General features: G+C 33.0%; 1 protein-coding gene across 1 annotated transcript in view; it reads right to left on the bottom strand.

Annotated features, from left to right (window-relative positions):
• Positions 1 to 4,702: 4,702 nt before the first annotated feature.
• LOC144452097 (uncharacterized) overlaps positions 4,703 to 20,000 on the bottom strand; it is a 22,963-nt gene continuing 7,665 nt past the window's right edge. Inside the window, exons 6-8 of the mRNA XM_078143109.1 lie at positions 17,505 to 17,632; positions 10,402 to 10,466; positions 4,703 to 4,850 (exon numbers count right to left, since the gene is read on the bottom strand). Coding sequence (XP_077999235.1) covers positions 4,703 to 4,850; positions 10,402 to 10,466; positions 17,505 to 17,632 — 341 coding nt within the window. The remainder of the gene's footprint in view (positions 4,851 to 10,401; positions 10,467 to 17,504; positions 17,633 to 20,000) is intronic.

Genomic DNA, 20,000 nt, shown 5'->3' with positions numbered 1-20,000 from the left:
CCAGCTTGGGTTGATTGCCATGACAGTTTATCCAATCCAATGACTCACTGGGTTATGGCCAGCTTGGGTTGATTGCCATGACAGTTTATCCAATCCAATGACTCACTGGGTTATGGCCAGCTTGGGTTGATTGCCATGACAGTTTATCCAATCCAATGACTCACTGGGTTATGGCCAGCTTGGGTTGATTGATTTATAGGGAATTCTACTAAAGTCAATGTACTCTCGGTCAGCATTGGGGCATTGGCTTCTTTAAAAAGTTCGGTTGTACCTTTTACGAGTATAACGCTCAGTTTGCACTTAATTCAAGTCTTGAAATAAGTTTTCGAATCGCAAATTCCAAATACAATACGCGTGCTGTGATTTCAAGTCAAAGGCTAATTTAATATAATAGTTTCCAATGACATCATTTTATTGAGAAACTGGGTGGCCCGATTCAGTGATACCACAAATCCAAGTGTTCATCCAAGCAAGGGTGTATTTGTATTTAGGGGGGGGGGGGGGGTTAGGGGTCAATTTTCACAAATCGGCTCACGCGGAGGGCCATATTTTAGAAAATAGGATTGGGGAGGGTCACCTTTTACTTTAGGATTTTTTCACATTTGTTTCCATTGTCCTCTTAGTAATTTTAATGTCAGCATTCACATTTGGATTATGTTTTAATGTATTTAATGTTTGTTTTGTTTGTTTGTTTGTTTGTTTGTTTTGTTTGTTTGGGGGTTTTGGATTTTTATTCACAACTCACTAATTTTTTCAGATTCCTGAACAAGGATCGCCATCGAAATGTCTAATAAAATTAAACTCTAATTTAATGTTCGAGTCCAATTGGGACGTCGACTCTTTTTTAAAACAACTTTCTCACTTCATTGAAACAAAAGGCGATAAGTGAAGTCACGGTGAGATATTCATAACATCCACACCATGTAGGAGATTGTCACCATCTTACAAGTATCCACACCATGTATGAGATTATCACCATCTTACAAGTATCCACACCGTGTAGGAGATTGTCACCATCTTACAAGTATCCACACCGTGTAGGAGATTATCACCATCTTACAAGTATCCACACCGTGTAGGAGATTGTCACCATCTTACAAGTATCCACACCGTGTAGAAGATTGTCACCATCTTACAAGTATCCACACCGTGTAGGAGATTGTCACCATCTTACAAGTATCCACACCATGTATGAGATTATCACCATCTTACAAGTATCCACACCGTGTAGGAGATTATCACCATCTTACAAGTATCCACACCGTGTAGGAGATTATCACCACCTTACAAGTATCCACACCGTATAGGAGATTGTCACCACCTTACAAGTATCCACACCGTGTAGGAGATTGTCACCATCTTACAAGTATCCACACCGTGTAGGAGATTGTCACCATCTTACAAGTATCCACACCGTGTAGGAGATTGTCACCATCTTACAAGTATCCACACCGTGTAGGAGATTGTCACCACATCTTACAAGTATCCACACCGTGTAGGAGATTGTCATTATCTTGTTGTATGACAAAAATAAAATAAACACCTGTGTATACTTCTTTAAGTTTTCAATAATGTTTTAATGATATTTTGTTAAGCTCTCTTTATTGCATTATGGATCCCATGTATTAACTCACTATGTTTGATGAAATTACGCGAGAACGAATACATGATCCTGATTTTCCAAATCAATATTCCCCAGGTATAGCACGGTTTGTCAGTGACGGTATTTTTGTTTCTATGGTAACATGTTTTGTTGTTGTATTCAAATCACTCAAATATAAGAAATCACTTTAGTTAGCAGAATTTAAAATGCATGTTTTTGGTATTTGGTTTCGGTGACGACCATATGTGACGAGAATTACAGAATTTTAGAATAACTGAACTGTTTGAAATGATTTGATATTTGACAGGAATTGTGTCTCATTCTAGCTAGGTATTGTCAGATAGATCCAGAGTCATGACGTCATGGATACTTCAAATGAACACAATCTGATAAACAGACTGGGATCACATTTAAGAAGAGCTATTTGCATTATTTAGATGACATTGAAAAATCAACCAGAAAAGTATGTCGAAATTTGTCAAATCTTCGAGATAATATGCATTGTCAGTTTTCTTAAATAAACTTCTTAAATAACCAATAACTAGTGGTTTACTTTGCGTAACTATCATCTTGTCCCATCGATAGTTTGTCGTTATCTTTTATGCAAATCACTGACAAGTGAAGTGAGATAGAGAAGCAAACACTTCATTCAAGTGTTTTGGATTTTTCTCTTCCATCAAAAAATAATTGCATCGTTGGTGTTAGAAATCACAGTAATTAAAGTTGTATTTTCACTGCTATTTTGGGTTCCACATGGATATCCAACGAAAACACAACATGCAATTGTTCACTTCACTTGATACGTCGTGGAACAATAAGTCGCCAATAATAAGCCTTACATGGCGATAGGCAAGCAATTTCCAATTAAGTAATTCTTGAACATCAAATCAATTACTGTGCGGTTTATGACAGTGAACCTAATGTCAACCAGTCTCCTGACCGTCACGTGACATAATAAACAATTTAACACTGTGTTCATAAAATTTCTAACATCCGTAGTTGCATAATAATTTTCAAATTTCTGTAAACTGTTGTGACTATAAGCCTTGTCACGCGACATGTCAATTTTGCAAGCTTAAGCTTATGATACTTGCCTTATCACAATTCTTGTTTTTTCAAAATATTTTCCTAGAATTTCTTCTTTAAAATGTGAACACAATTTCACTTGTTGAAACATTTATTCAAAAAAATCGTTAGCGAATATCAATGAGGAGTACTTTTCGACATTTTGAATATTAAAATAATGTAAAATTCCTCTGAACATATTTCGATATGTTCAGATATAACTATTGCTTTCATCACAACATGGCAGTATTAAACGTTTTCCAATTGTGAATTCGTTTGATCGACCGTCATACAGTTATTTCTCCGTTGTTTTACCGAATTGTTCACATCGCAGTAAAAGGTACAACCCCTGCTATCTTGGGGGTGTACTCAAGTTGATATCAACTCAAGGTTACCGACCTCTATATGTGTTACACATGTAAGCTTGGCCATAGTGGATATGACTACACCTAGTACCTGCAATGATTGTATGTTGTCTTTAATCCCTGGGAAAACAGATGACACACGCCTGGCAATGTTCTAGTGTCAGAATAGAAAACTAGCCGTAGTCAAGTAAAGGACTGACACCTGTATGTACGTACCAATACAATATCACTTCAAAGGTAGACACACATGGTGTTTATTTGACTATGTTGGCGGCACGTTTGGCAAGGCATTCCAGGCTACGATGCTTTAATAGTTCACATGCTACAATCCTCTAAACACAATAGGACAACTTCTCAATGCCAATGTCAACTTTTACCTGAGGGCTATAGTCTCTTTTTTGTCAACAATTTTTACTGAGCAAAAAAGCACGTGTCGAGAATTGTCCAAATAATCGTGGACAGCGCACCTTAAACAGACTATAACTAAAAAACAATAATTTTACAGTGAACGAAAACGTTTGGCGCGAAACACCTGGTACAGTAATAGTTTATTAGAGTGTATACGTTTTACAGTAAACATACTTCAATGTAATTGGTTGCCTGGCACACAATATATTGTTATTCACTCACCAAACGACCTACATCGACGCTTTGACTACTTCTAACGTGGGTGATCAGCTTGAAAACCTGTTACATTCAGTTGACTCCCAATCAATCCTTCATCACTGTTTATATAAAATTTAATGTAAAACGGCGAAACAAACCACTACTCTCAAAGATTTAGTTACCACATCTTTTATTAATATTTTACAATAAAAACAATACTTTAAACTTCAAAAGTTTGAATGACATGGAAAATATATACAAGTGATCGTAGAGCTCCCTCCGATAGCAGTTTGTCGCCACTGTAGAGTTCCCTCCGAGTCCGATAGCAATTTGTCGTCACCGTAGAGCTCCCAGTTTGTCGTCACCGTAGAGCTCTCTCTGATCGCAGTTTGTCGTCATCGTAGACACCCCTCTGCTAGCAGTTTGTCGTCACCGTAGAGCCCCCTCTGATAGCAGTTTATCGTTACCGTAGAGCCCCCTCTGATAGCAGTTTATCGTTACCGTAGAGCTCTCTCTGATAGCACTTAGCAGTTTATCGTTACCGTAGAGCTCCCTCCGATTATAGCAGTTTGTCGTCACCGTAGAGCCCCCTCTGATAGCAGTTTGCCGTCATCGTAGAGCTCCCTCCGATCATAGCAGTTTGTAGTCATGGCAATTTCACGTATGCTTAGAAGAGGGGAACATACATCTTACCAAATCTTGTAAGAATAGACAGAATATCGTTTATATATAGTCCAGGAATGAAAGTCTCCAGTGTGGTTCATAAAGTTCCAGTAAATAGTTTCCGCTATCTCCTAAATCATTTTATTCCTCTTTTTTGTTTATCTAACTGCACAGAATAGAGTTTAATATCTTTACAAGTCATCTTGTCTATAGTTATTTCTAGCAACTCTGCGACGTCGTAGAAATTGTGATGGATTCAGTTTAGAAGGCTGTTACCTGTCTATCTTAGTCAGTTACTTTGCTCTACCAGCTGAAATTTATCGATTTAATACACGTTATAACAGCATGCAGCTAGTATCGATGTTCTCAGTTCGTAGCGACGTAGGGAGTGTAAGTCAGGCTACTTGCACGTACACTCATCCACTGACAGGGCCGTCTTCACAGCGCCCCCACGAGACAAGAACTCATAAGTGGTATAGGTCTTTGGGGAACAAGAGACGTTCTTCTTAACAAGCGACATCAAACAAATATCTGGATTTGATGGTGATCTAGAGAAAAAGACAACAACACAAAGCACATGTGAACCCTCGCTTTATTTGATGTTTACCTGTAATGGCATTGACATTGTATGCAACTTAAAGGTACTTTAACCTAAAAATTAGCCTACCTATAGACTTGAACGGCAATCGCTACTACACTATTCCGCTATCCTAACTGACATTTTAATTTTGGAAACAATAGCGAAAATTCAAAAATACCAAAATGTGAGTTAGGATAGCTGAATAGTGTAACAATAGTAGCGATAGTTATTCAAGTCTACGGGTAGGGTTACCAGCTTACCTATAAAACTGAATGCTTAACTTGAAACCAGCAGTACAATACGACAAGCACCCGGTATCAAGCTTCTGCTATGTCATTCACCAAGTAAGACATTTAATTTTATTCCAAAGTTAATTTATTCTATGAGTTGCATCAATTGATACATTTATTCGTTTTTACCGATCTTTGGACGATCCATTTAAACCCGCACTAGCTGCAACAGTCACTGAGGTATTGTTTTGTCGATCAGTCAACCAAGACTATATTTCCTAATTCTTAAAATACCAACGATTAGACATTGTGTTGATTTTGAAACATAAATAATGTATAAATGTGTCTCTCTCAATCCAGAGAAGATACGCTTTTTTGAGTTTAAACAAAAACTTTGACGGCTACCTTTAGATGCCCTTACATATTGAAAGCTCCCTTTAGATGCCGTCACATATTGAAGGCTACCTTTAGATGCCGTTATACATATTGAAGGCTAACTTTAGATGCCCTTATATATTGAAGGCTACCTTTAGATGCCCTTATATATTGAAGGCTACCTTTAGATGCCCTTACATATTGAAGGCTACCTTTAGATGCCCTTACATATTGAAGGCTACCTTTAGATGCCCTTATATATTGAAGGCTACCTTTAGATGCCCTTATATATTGAAGGCTACCTTTAGATGCCCTTACATATTGAAGGCTACCTTTAGATGCCCTTATACATATTGAAGGCTAACTTTAGATGCCCTTATACATATTGAAGGCTACCTTTAGATGCCCTTACATATTGAAGGCTACCTTTAGATGCCCTTATACATATTGAAGGCTCCCTTTAGATGCCCTTATACATATTGAAGGCTACCTTTAGATGCCCTTACATATTGAAAGCTCCCTTTACATGCCCTTACATATTGAAAGCTACCTTTAGATGCCCTTATACATACTGAAAGCTACCTTTAGATGCCCTTATACATATTGAAGGCTAACTTTAGATGCCCTTATACATATTGACGGCTAACTTTAGATGCCGTTACATATTGAAGGCTAACTTTAGATGCCCTTACATATTGACGGCTAACTTTAGATGCCCTTATACATACTGAAGGCTAACTTTAGATGCCCTTATACATATTGAAGGCTACCTTTAGATGCCCTTATACATATTGAAGGCTAACTTTAGATGCCCTTATACATATTGAAAGCTACCTTTAGATGCCCTTATACATATTGAAGGCTAACTTTAGATGCCCTTATACATATTGAAGGCTACCTTTAGATGCCCTTACATATTGAAAGCTCCCTTTAGATGCCCTTACATATTGAAAGCTACCTTTAGATGCCCTTATACATACTGAAAGCTACCTTTAGATGCCCTTACATATTGAAGGCTACCTTTAGATGCCCTTATACATATTGAAGGCTAACTGTAGATGCCCTTATATATTGAAAGCTACCTTTAGATGCCCTTACATATTGAAGGCTAACTTTAGATGCCCTTATACATATTGAAGGCTAACTGTAGATGCCCTTATACATACTGAAAGCTACCTTTAGATGCCCTTACATATTGAAAGCTACCTTTAGATGCCCTTACATATTGAAAGCTACCTTTAGATGCCCTTATACATATTGAAAGCTACCTTTAGATGCCCTTACATATTGAAGGCTAACTTTAGATGCCCTTATACATATTGAAAGCTAACTTTAGATGCCGTTACATATTGAAGGCTAACTTTAGATGCCCTTACATATTGAAAGCTACCTTTAGATGCCCTTACATATTGAAAGCTACCTTTAGATGCCCTTATACATATTGAAGGCTAACTTTAGATGCCCTTATATATTGAAAGCTACCTTTAGATGCCCTTACATATTGAAGGCTAACTTTAGATGCCCTTATACATACTGAAAGCTACCTTTAGATGCCCTTACATATTGAAAGCTACCTTTAGATGCCCTTATATATTGAAAGCTCCCTTTAGATGCCCTTATATATTGAAGGCTACCTTTAGATGCCCTTATACATATTGAAAGCTCCCTTTAGATGCCCTTACATATTGAAGGCTACCTTTAGATGCCCTTATACATATTGAAGGCTACCTTTAGATGCCCTTATACATATTGAAGGCTACCTTTAGATGCCCTTATACATATTGAAGGCTACCTTTAGATGCCCTTATATATTGAAAGCTACCTTTAGATGCCCTTATACATACTGAAGGCTAACTTTAGATGCCCTTATACATACTGAAGGCTAACTTTAGATGCCCTTATACATATTGAAGGCTACCTTTAGATGCCCTTATATATTGAAAGCTACCTTTAGATGCCCTTATATATTGAAAGCTCCCTTTAGATGCCCTTACATATTGAAGGCTCCCTTTAGATGCCCTTATATATTGAAGGCTACCTTTAGATGCCCTTATATATTGAAGGCTACCTTTAGATGCCCTTATATATTGAAAGCTACCTTTAGATGCCCTTATATATTGAAAGCTCCCTTTAGATGCCCTTACATATTGAAGGCTCCCTTTAGATGCCCTTATATATTGAAGGCTCCCTTTAGATGCCCTTACATATTGAAGGCTCCCTTTAGATGCCCTTATATATTGAAAGCTCCCTTTAGATGCCCTTACATATTGAAGGCTCCCTTTAGATGCCCTTATACATATTGAAGGCTCCCTTTAGATGCCCTTATATATTGAAGGCTCCCTTTACATGCCCTTATACATATTGAAGGCTCCCTTTAGATGCCCTTATACATATTGAAGGCTCCCTTTAGATGCCCTTACATATTGAAGGCTCCCTTTAGATGCCCTTATACATATTGAAGGCTCCCTTTAGATGCCCTTATACATATTGAAGGCTACCTTTAGATGCCCTTACATATTGAAGGCTCCCTTTAGATGCCCTTATACATATTGAAGGCTCCCTTTAGATGCCCTTATACATATTGAAGGCTCCCTTTAGATGCCCTTATATATTGAAAGCTCCCTTTAGATGCCCTTACATATTGAAGGCTCCCTTTAGATGCCCTTATACATATTGAAGGCTCCCTTTAGATGCCCTTATATATTGAAAGCTAACTTTAGATGCCCTTATACATATTGAAGGCTACCTTTAATGCCCTTACATATTGACGGCTAACTTTAGATGCCCTTATACATATTGAAGGCTACCTTTAGATGCCCTTATACATATTGAAAGCTAACTTTAGATGCCCTTATACATATTGAAAGCTACCTTTAGATGCCCTTACATACTGAAGGCTACCTTTAGATGCCCTTACATATTGAAGGCTACCGTTAGATGCCCTTATATATTCAAAGCTAACTTAAATGCCCTTACATATTGAAGGCTAACTTTAGATGCCGTTACATATTGAAGGCTAACTTTAGATGCCCTTACATATTGAAGGCTAACTTTAGATGCCCTTACATATTGAAGGCTAACTTTAGATGCCCTTACATATTGAAAGCTAACTTTAGATGCCCTTATACATATTGAAGGCTACCTTTAGATGCCCTTATACATATTGACGGCTAACTTTAGATGCCCTTATATATTGAAGGCTACCTTTACATGCCCTTACATATTGACGGCTAACTTTAGATGCCCTTATACATATTGAAGGCTAACTTTAGATGCCGTTACATATTGAAGGCTACCTTTACATGCCCTTATACATATTGAAGGCTACCTTTAGATGCCCTTATACATATTGACGGCTAACTTTAGATGCCCTTATACATATTGAAGGCTAACTTTAGATGCCCTTATACATATTGAAGGCTAACTTTAGATGCCCTTATACATATTGAAGGCTAACTTTAGATGCCCTTATACATATTGAAGGCTACCTTTAGATGCCGTTACATATTGAAGGCTACCTTTAATGCCCTTACAATTTGAAGGCTACCTTTACATGCCCTTACATATTGAAGGCTAGTAGACCTTTAGATGCCCTTATATATTGAAGGCTACCTTTAGATGCCCTTATATATTGAAGGCTACCTTTAGATGCCCTTACATATTGAAAGCTAACTTTAGATGCCCTTACATATTGAAGGCTACCTTTAGATGCCCTTATATATTGAAGGCTACCTTTCGATGCCCTTACATATTGAAAGCTAACTTTAGATGCCCTTACATATTGAAGGCTAACTTTAGATGCCGTTACATATTGAAAGCTAACTTTAGATGCCCTTACATATTGAAGGCTAACTTTAGATGCCGTTACATATTGAAGGCTAACTTTAGATGCCCTTACATATTGAAGGCTAACTTTAGATGCCGTTACATATTGAAAGCTAACTTTAGATGCCCTTACATATTGAAAGCTACCTTTCGATGCCCTTACATATTGAAAGCTAACTTTAGATGCCCTTACATATTGAAGGCTACCTTTAGATGCCGTTACATATTGAAGGCTAACTGTAGATGCCCTTACATATTGAAGGCTACCTTTAATGCCCTTACATATTGAAGGCTAACTGTAGATGCCCTTACATATTGAAGGCTAGTAGACCTTTAGATGCCCTTACATATTGAAGGCTACCTTTAGATGCCCTTATATATTGAAGGCCAACTTTAGATGCCCTTACATACATAAAAATAATAATAATAATAATGTTTGGTTATTATATAGCGCTTTCCCACACCGTGCTCAAAGCGTTTTACAATTATTACCCCTGGCTCGGATCAGAATGGCACAACGGCCCTTTAGTCCCCCCCTCAACTCCCCGGGGAGCAAATAATCCATAGCAGCCATTTCAGCGCATAGGATTAAAGCCTTCACATTGCAACCTACATCCTACCAGGTCCTCAATTATAAAGCTGGGTTGACTGAGGCACAGTCGTGGTTCAAATCTTGCCCAAGGACTTTAGCCACTCAGAAACAAACAGCAGGCAGCGACAGGGCTCGATGCCTTTACATATTGAAGGCTAACTTTAGATGCCCTTACATATTGTAATTTACAAAAACACTTCTATCAATTAAACAAAGCACAGTATAACATCTCTAAACCTAAAACTTTAGCCTTTTCTCTGCTTTTATTTGTTTCATTAGATTCTTTTGAAGACTTGATATTTGTTCGAAAATGTCAAAGTTAATGGACAAACAGAAGTCTTACCAGGTAACAAACTATGAGTCTTTCCGACTGAAGGCATGGCTGGATTATAGTTTTGGTATTATATGTATACTTATCAATATGTCAGCTATGTACAAATCATAATATTGAAATAGATAAATATATTGTATTGATTGACTTTACCAGACAAACTTACCTCATCACACACCGTAAGTGTGTGCCACTAGAACACGTGCCAACACACTGACCGATGTCTATTTCCTAACAAATACAAGAAAAGGCACTAAATGAATGCATGAATGAATGAATGAATGAATGAATGAATGAATGAATGCATGCATGAATGAATGAATGAATGAATGAATGAATGAATGAATGAATAGATATTGCCGAGTGAAGACATTATTATTTATATCTATGTTTAATATCTATAATATAATACTTTATGTAATATGCCAAATTAAAAATAAATATCTATAAACAAACAAACCTTACACTAACAAACCTTTATTCATTAAACAACAAGCTATATACCTAACAAACATTGTATAGCCAGTAATATACAATGTAGTGATATAGATATATACCTAACAAACGTTATATAGTCAGTAATATACAATATAGTGATATAGATATATACCTAACAAACGTTATATAGTCAGTAATATACAATGTAGTGATATAGCTATATACCTAATAAACGTTGTATAGTCAGTTATATACAATGTAGTGATATAGATATATACCTAACAAACGTTATATAGTCAGTAATATACAATGTAGTGATATAGATATAGATATATACCTAACAAACGTTATATAGTCAGTAATATACAATGTAGTGATATAGATATATACCTAACAAACGTTGTATAGTCAGTAATATACAATGTAGTGATATAGCTATATACCTAACAAACGTTATATAGTCAGTAATGTACAATGTAGTGATATAGATATATACCTAACAAACGTTATATAGTCAGTTATATACAATGTAGTGATATAGCTATATACCTAACAAATGTTGTATAGTCAGTAATATACAATGTAGTGATATAGATATAGATATATACCTAACAAACGTTATATAGTCAGTTATATACAATGTAGTGATATAGCTATATACCTAACAAACGTTGTATAGTCAGTAATATACAATGTAGTGATATAGATATATACCTAACAAACATTGTATAGTCAGTAATATACAATGTAGTGATATAGATATAGATATATACCTAACAAACGTTATATAGTCAGTTATATACAATGTAGTGATATAGCTATATACCTAACAAACGTTATATAGTCAGTAATATACAATGTAGTGATATAGATATATACCTAACAAACGTTATATAGTCAGTAATATACAATGTAGTGATATAGCTATGTACCTAACAAACGTTATATAGTCAGTAATATACAATGTAGTGATATAGATATATACCTACCTAACAAACGTTGTATAGTCAGTAATATACAATGTAGTGATATAGATATATACCTACCTAACAAACGTTGTATAGTCAGTAATATACAATGTAGTGATATAGATATATACCTAACAAACGTTATATAGTCAGTTATATACAATGTAGTGATATAGATATATACCTAACAAACGTTATATAGTCAGTAATATACAATGTAGTGATATAGCTATATACCTAACAAACGTTGTATAGTCAGTAATATACAATGTAGTGATATAGATATATACCTAACAAACGTTATATAGTCAGTAATATACAATGTAGTGATATAGATATAGATATATACCTAACAAACGTTATATAGTCAGTAATATACAATGTAGTGATATAGATATAGATATATACCTAACAAACGTTATATAGTCAGTAATATACAATGTAGTGATATAACTATATACCTAACAAACGTTGTATAGTCAGTAATATACAATGTAGTGATATAGATATAGATATATACCTAACAAACGTTATATAGTCAGTAATATACAATGTAGTGATATAGATATAGATATATACCTAACAAACGTTATATAGTCAGTAATATACAATGTAGTGATATAGATATATACCTAACAAACGTTGTATAGTCAGTAATATACAATGTAGTGATATAGCTATATACCTAACAAACGTTATATAGTCAGTAATATACAATGTAGTGATATAGATATATACCTAACAAACGTTATATAGTCAGTTATATACAATGTAGTGATATAGATATAGATATATACCTAACAAACGTTATATAGTCAGTAATATACAATGTAGTGATATAGATATAGATATATACCTAACAAACGTTATATAGTCAGTAATATACAATGTAGTGATATAGATATAGATATATACCTAACAAACGTTATATAGTCAGTAATATACAATGTAGTGATATAACTATGTACCTAACAAACGTTGTATAGTCAGTAATATACAATGTAGTGATATAGATATAGATATATACCTAACAAACGTTATATAGTCAGTAATATACAATGTAGTGATATAGATATAGATATATACCTAACAAACGTTATATAGTCAGTAATATACAATGTAGTGATATAGCTATATACCTAACAAACGTTATATAGTCAGTAATATACAATGTAGTGATATAGATATATACCTAACAAACGTTGTATAGTCAGTAATATACAATGTAGTGTTATAGATATAACTATATACCTAACAAACGTTGTATAGTCAGTAATATACAATGTAGTGATATAGCTATATACCTAACAAACATTGTATAGTCAGTTATATACAATGTAGTGATATAGATATAGATATATACCTAACAAACGTTATATAGTCAGTAATATACAATGTAGTGATATAGATATATACCTAACAAACGTTGTATATTCAGTAATATACAATGTAGTGATATAGATATAGATATATACCTAACAAACGTTATATAGTCAGTACTATACAATGTAGTGATATAACTATATACCTAACAAACGTTATATAGTCAGTAATATACAATGTATTGATATAGCTATATACCTAACAAACGTTGTATAGTCAGTAATATACAATGTAGTGATATAACTATATACTTTACAAACATTGCATAGTCAGTAATATACAATGTAGTGATATAGATATAGATATATACCTAACAAACGTTATATAGCCAGTAATGTACAATGTAGTGATATAACTATATACCTAACAAACGTTGTAAAGTCAGTAATATACAAAGAAGTGATATAGATATGTACCTAACAAACGTTGCAAAGTCAGTAATATACAATGTAGTGATATAACTATATACCTAACAAACGTTGTATAGTCAGTAATATACAATGTAGTGTTATAGATATAGATATATACCTAACAAACGTTATATAGTCAGTAATATACAATGTAGTGATATAACTATATACCTAACAAACGTTATATAGTCAGTTATATACAATGTAGTGATATAGATATAGATATATACCTAACAAACGTTATATAGTCAGTAATATACAATGTAGTGATATAGATATAGATATATACCTAACAAACGTTATATAGTCAGTAATATACAATGTATTGATATAGCTATATACCTAACAAACGTTGTATAGTCAGTAATATACAATGTAGTGATATAGCTATATACCTAACAAACATTGTATAGTCAGTTATATACAATGTAGTGATATAGATATAGATATATACCTAACAAACGTTATATAGTCAGTAGTATACAATGTAGTGATATAGATATATACCTAACAAACGTTATATAGTCAGTAATATACAATGTAGTGATATACATATAGATATATACCTAACAAACGTTATATAGTCAGTACTATACAATGTAGTGATATAACTATATACCTAACAAACGTTATATAGTCAGTAATATACAATGTATTGATATAGCTATATACCTAACAAACGTTGTATAGTCAGTAATATACAATGTAGTGATATAACTATATACTTTACAAACATTGTATAGTCAGTAATATACAATGTAGTGATATAGATATAGATATATACCTAACAAACGTTATATAGCCAGTAATGTACAATGTAGTGATATAACTATATACCTAACAAACGTTGTAAAGTCAGTAATATACAAAGAAGTGATATAGATATGTACCTAACAAACGTTGCAAAGTCAGTAATATACAATGTAGTGATATAACTATATACCTAACAAACGTTGTATAGTCAGTAATATACAATGTAGTGTTATAGATATAGATATATACCTAACAAACGTTATATAGTCAGTAATATACAATGTAGTGATATAACTATATACCTAACAAACGTTATATAGTCAGTTATATACAATGTAGTGATATAGATATAGATATATACCTAACAAACGTTATATAGTCAGTTATATACGATGTAGTGATATAGATATGTACATAACAAACATTATATAGTCAGTTATATACAATGTAGTGATATAACTATATACTTTACAAACATTGTATAGTCAGTAATTTACAATGTAGTGATATAGCTATATACCTAACAAACGTTGTATAGTCAGTAATATACAATGTAGTGATATAGATATAGATATATACCTAACAAACGTTATATAGTCAGTTATATACAATGTAGTGATATAGATATATACCTAACAAACGTTGTATAGTCAGTTATATACAATGTAGTGATATAGATATATACCTAACAAACGTTATATAGTCAGTTATATACAATGTAGTGATATAGATATATACCTAACAAACGTTATATAGTCAGTTATATACAATGTAGTGATATAACTATATACCTAACAAACGTTATATAGTCAGTAATATACAATGTAGTGATATAGCTATATACCTAACAAACGTTGTATAGTCAGTAATATACAATGTAGTGATATAGATATAGATATATACCTAACAAACGTTATATAGTCAGTAATATACAATGTAGTGATATAGCTATATATCTAACAAACATTAAATAGTCAGTAATATACATTGTAGTGATATAACTATATACCTAACAAACGTTGTATAGTCAGTAATATACAATGTAGTGATATAGATATAGATATATACCTAACAAACGTTATATAGTCAGTTATATACAATGTAGTGATATAGATATATACCTAACAAACGTTGTATAGTCAGTAATATACAATGTAGTGATATAGATATGTACCTAACAAACGTTATATAGTCAGTAATATGCAATGTAGTGATATAGATATAGATATATACCTAACAAACATTATATAGTCAGTTATATACAATGTAGTGATATAACTATATACCTAACAAACGTTATATAGTCAGTAATATACAATGTAGTGATATATATATAGATATATACCTAACAAACGTTATATAGTGAGTAATATACAATGTAGTGATATAACTATATACCTAACAAACATTGTATAGTCAGTTATATACAATGGAGTGATATAGATATAGATATATACCTAACAAACGTTGTATAGTCAGTAATATACAATGTAGTGATATAACTATATACTTTACAAACATTGTATAGTCAGTAATATACAATATAGTGATATAGATATAGATATATACCTAACAAACGTTATATAGTCAGTTATATACAATGTAGTGATATAGATATAGATATATACCTAACAAACGTTGTATAGTCTGTAATATACGATGTAGTGATATAGATATGTACCTAACAAACATTATATAGTCAGTAATATACAATGTAGTGATATAGCTATATACCTAACAAACGTTGTATAGTCAGTAATATACAATGTAGTGATATAACTATATACCTAACAAACATTGTATAGTCAGTTATATACAATGTAGTGATATAGATATAGATATATACCTAACAAACGTTATATAGTCAGTAATATACAATGTAGTGATATAGCTATATACCTAACAAACGTTATATAGTCAGTAATATACAATGTAGTGCTATAACTATATACGTAACAAACGTATAGTCAGTAATATACAATGTAGTGATATAGATATAGATATATACCTAACAAACGTTATATAGTCAGTTATATACAATGTAGTGATATAGATATATACCTAACAAACGTTATATAGTCAGTTATATACAATGTAGTGATATAACTATATACTTTACAAACATTGTATAGTCAGTAATATACAATGTAGTGATATAGCTATATACCTAATAAACGTTGTATAGTCAGTAATATACAATGTAGTGATATAATTATATACCTAACAAACGTTATATAGTCAGTAATATACAATGTAGTGATATAGCTATATACCTAACAAACGTTGTATAGTCAGTAATATACAATGTAGTGATATAGCTATATATCTAACGAACGTTGTATAGTCAGTAATATACAATGTAGTGATATAGCTATATACCTAACAAACGTTATATAGTCAGTAATATACAATGTAGTGATATAGATATAGATATATACCTAACAAACGTTATATAGTCAGTTATATACAATGTAGTGATACAGATATATACCTAACAAACGTTGTATAGTCAGTAATATACAATGTAGTGATATAGCTATATTCCTAACAAACGTTGTATAGTCAGTAATATACAATGTAGTCTCGGATATAGCTATATACCTAACAAACGTTGTATAGCCAGTAATATACAATGTAGTGATATAGATATATACCTAACAAACGTTGTATAGTCAGTAATATACAATGTAGTGAATACAGATATAATTATATACCTAACAAACGTTGTATAGTCAGTAATATACAATGTAGTGATATAACTATATACCTAACAAACGTTGTATAGTCAGTAATATACAATGTAGTGACATAACTATATACCTAACAAACGTTGCAAAGTCAGTAATATACAATGTAGTGATATAACTATATACCTAACAAATGTTGTATAGTCAGCTATATATTATACAATGTAGTGATATAGATATATACCTAACAAACGTTATATAGTCAGTAATATACAATGTAGTGATATAACTATATACCTAACAAACGTTGTATAGTCAGTAATATACAATGTAGTGATATAGCTATATACCTAACAAACGTTATATAGTCAGTAATATACAATGTAGTGATATAACTATATACCTAACAAATGTTTATCGTCAGCTATATATTATACATTGTAGTGATATAGCTGTATCATGCCCTTTTTAGTGTGTGTGTGTGTGTGTATGTGTGTCTATGTCATCATTTCCTTCTCTCTGCCTCTCACTATGCCCTTCTCTGTCCCTTTCTCTTTCTCTATTTCTCCGTTTCTCCCTTTACCTCTTCCTGCCCATCTCCTCCCCATGTCAAACGTTCAGTATACATACCTTTACTTTTTCCACAGTCCTGTTAAGTGTGTTATCGTAAGTGATTTCATAATAGGATTCTATATGTGATACACGATAGCATTCCCCTCTACAACCACAATCTTCTATTACCGATACACATTCTTTTCCTGAAAGTCAATAACAATTTTAAAAATACAGATTTATCAATGTCACGTGATCGATGTGAAATACAATGTTCAACAACGCACATATACTTAATTATTATTACGTGATTGACTGAATGCATCATTATGACATTGACTGAATTTATAAATTGATATACTGTGTCATTTGATCTACATAAACATCTACCACTTGTTGAAAATCACAAACTTACGGAGCAAGAATTGTTTGCTCTAAACCATGTACATATCTATATTTGCTGTGTGCCAAATCATTCTGACGAGATAGAGACATGCTTACAACATTCTGACGTGCTAGAGACATGCTTAGGGAGCGATCAGTTTTTACGGCCGGGGGTGGGCCGGTGATTTTTTTTAATGTTGTACTTAAAAATAGTGACCCCCCTGCAATTCATCCACAAAACAATCCAACCCCCCTCTGACAAATAAAAAAAACACAATGACCCCCCCCCCCATCTGTTGACAAGAAACACTCTTTTTGTTCTTGCAAAAGAGAATCAGCATAATACCGCACACTGCATAGTTAATTTTACATGTTACATTTTCAGTAATTTGAAGTGTATCTGGTAAATTGTTAACCAAAATCCATTGTTTCACATGTATAAAGTTCTTTAGATAGGAACCCTATGAGAAGTATGATTGTCTGTTCACGGACATACAAAATATTCATGTTTTAGTAACCAAAAGTTCTAGGATATCTCTTAGATTGAGTGAACTATTAATATTGATTAATGCAGCTACAAGTACAATATTATAAATGGAGTTAATATACTTGTAAACCCATGTCAATAACTGTCACACATAATGATGTACTTGCATCATATAATGAATTGTTTACATCATATAAAGATATGTTCACATCATATAGTCAATATATTGTTTTCTTTAGACTTAACACAACTGCGGCTTTCCATACATGTACACGTTTGCACTCCTCAAGGCACTTGTTTTTCCTGTTAACTGGCACTGACTCAAAACTCCAACCCCCACCCCCACCCCATTCATTGACCACACTGCTAATTTTTTAATAACCAAAATATTTTTGAAAGGTTTTGAATAATGAAATGTGATAAATGTCATTGGTTTCAAAATAGAACTTAAAAAATGTCATAAAAATGTTTTCTGTACTACAGCAGTTTCTAAACTAGATTACTAATTCAATTCACTTACTATTGGCTATGTTGTCCAGTATATTGCTGGCAACATGATAGCCTTGAAAATAAATACATTCTAATACCAAGGAAATGTAATATTATGATCTGCTGAAAAAATGTTACTCGCAGTATACAGTCACTCAATGTGGATACTAGATATTCCAGGGGAGATGTAAAATCTATTTTTTCTCATAACTTTGCACCGTGTCAGTACTATAGAAGTCCTGGCTACAGTAAGTAGCCCTTTACTAGATCATCATCAAACAAATCTGTGTTTATAACTTTGTTTATCCGTCATTCACATAATATATATTCTCAGAGAATCCGATTAATATTGTGTTCACATTGGAATATATTTCTTTCTTGGTAGTTTATGGTGTAAAACAATAGCAAGAGAAAAGGGGGTTTCACATGTAGCCTGGTAACATGTTTTAAACTTGGTGATGGTCACAGGTATCAGAGAAGAAGTGAAACACAAACACTGAAAAGTAATTTTTGATAAGACATGTAGTTCGTACTATAGCTATGCAAAGTAACAATAACAGTTTGTACATGTATGATAAACCAACACATTAGGGGTGAGATCAGTAGGTGAACAACCTAATTCTTTTAGTAAGGCCTCAGAACCCCTTCCCCATCCCCTTCTAACTAAATTGGTAAAATTGTTGCACACAGCACAATCAATTTCAAATCAGAATGTAGTATTATGTAGTGCTATGAATACAAAGCCAGTATGTAGTGAGGAAAAATAGCTCTTTTATTGGCACAATAAATGTATTTTAATGCCATGCATAACACATTTTTCCCTATTTTTCAATCTGACATTTTTAGAATTGTTTGTATTGGGGTACAAAACAGATTTCATTATAAAACACCTCCTCTCATCCCCACCCCACACTAAAAGAATTTAGTTTTTACCCTACATTGAACTATTGATCTCAACCATAAATCAATTTGGTACTTCTAATGGAGATGATTGTGGTTATCATACATTAGATGTACAAAAATATATAGGAACTAGACTAACTATATACAGCATGGACATTGAATATCCAATATCTAGACACAGGCTGGGTCAGGCACTTTCAGTCACAGTGTTTGCCACATATTATTTCAAAGTGTTCTAAATTGGTTATGTTTGTGCACAATTCCACATGTTCAGGTCAATGGAGGAACAGATTTTAGCGCCAGTAAATCTT

Source organism: Glandiceps talaboti, chromosome 22, assembly GCF_964340395.1.
Source record: "Glandiceps talaboti chromosome 22, keGlaTala1.1, whole genome shotgun sequence".
NCBI lineage: Eukaryota > Metazoa > Hemichordata > Enteropneusta > Spengelidae > Glandiceps > Glandiceps talaboti.
The sequence above is the reverse complement of the archived record's forward strand: the minus strand, read 5'-3'. Positions and strand labels throughout refer to the sequence as shown.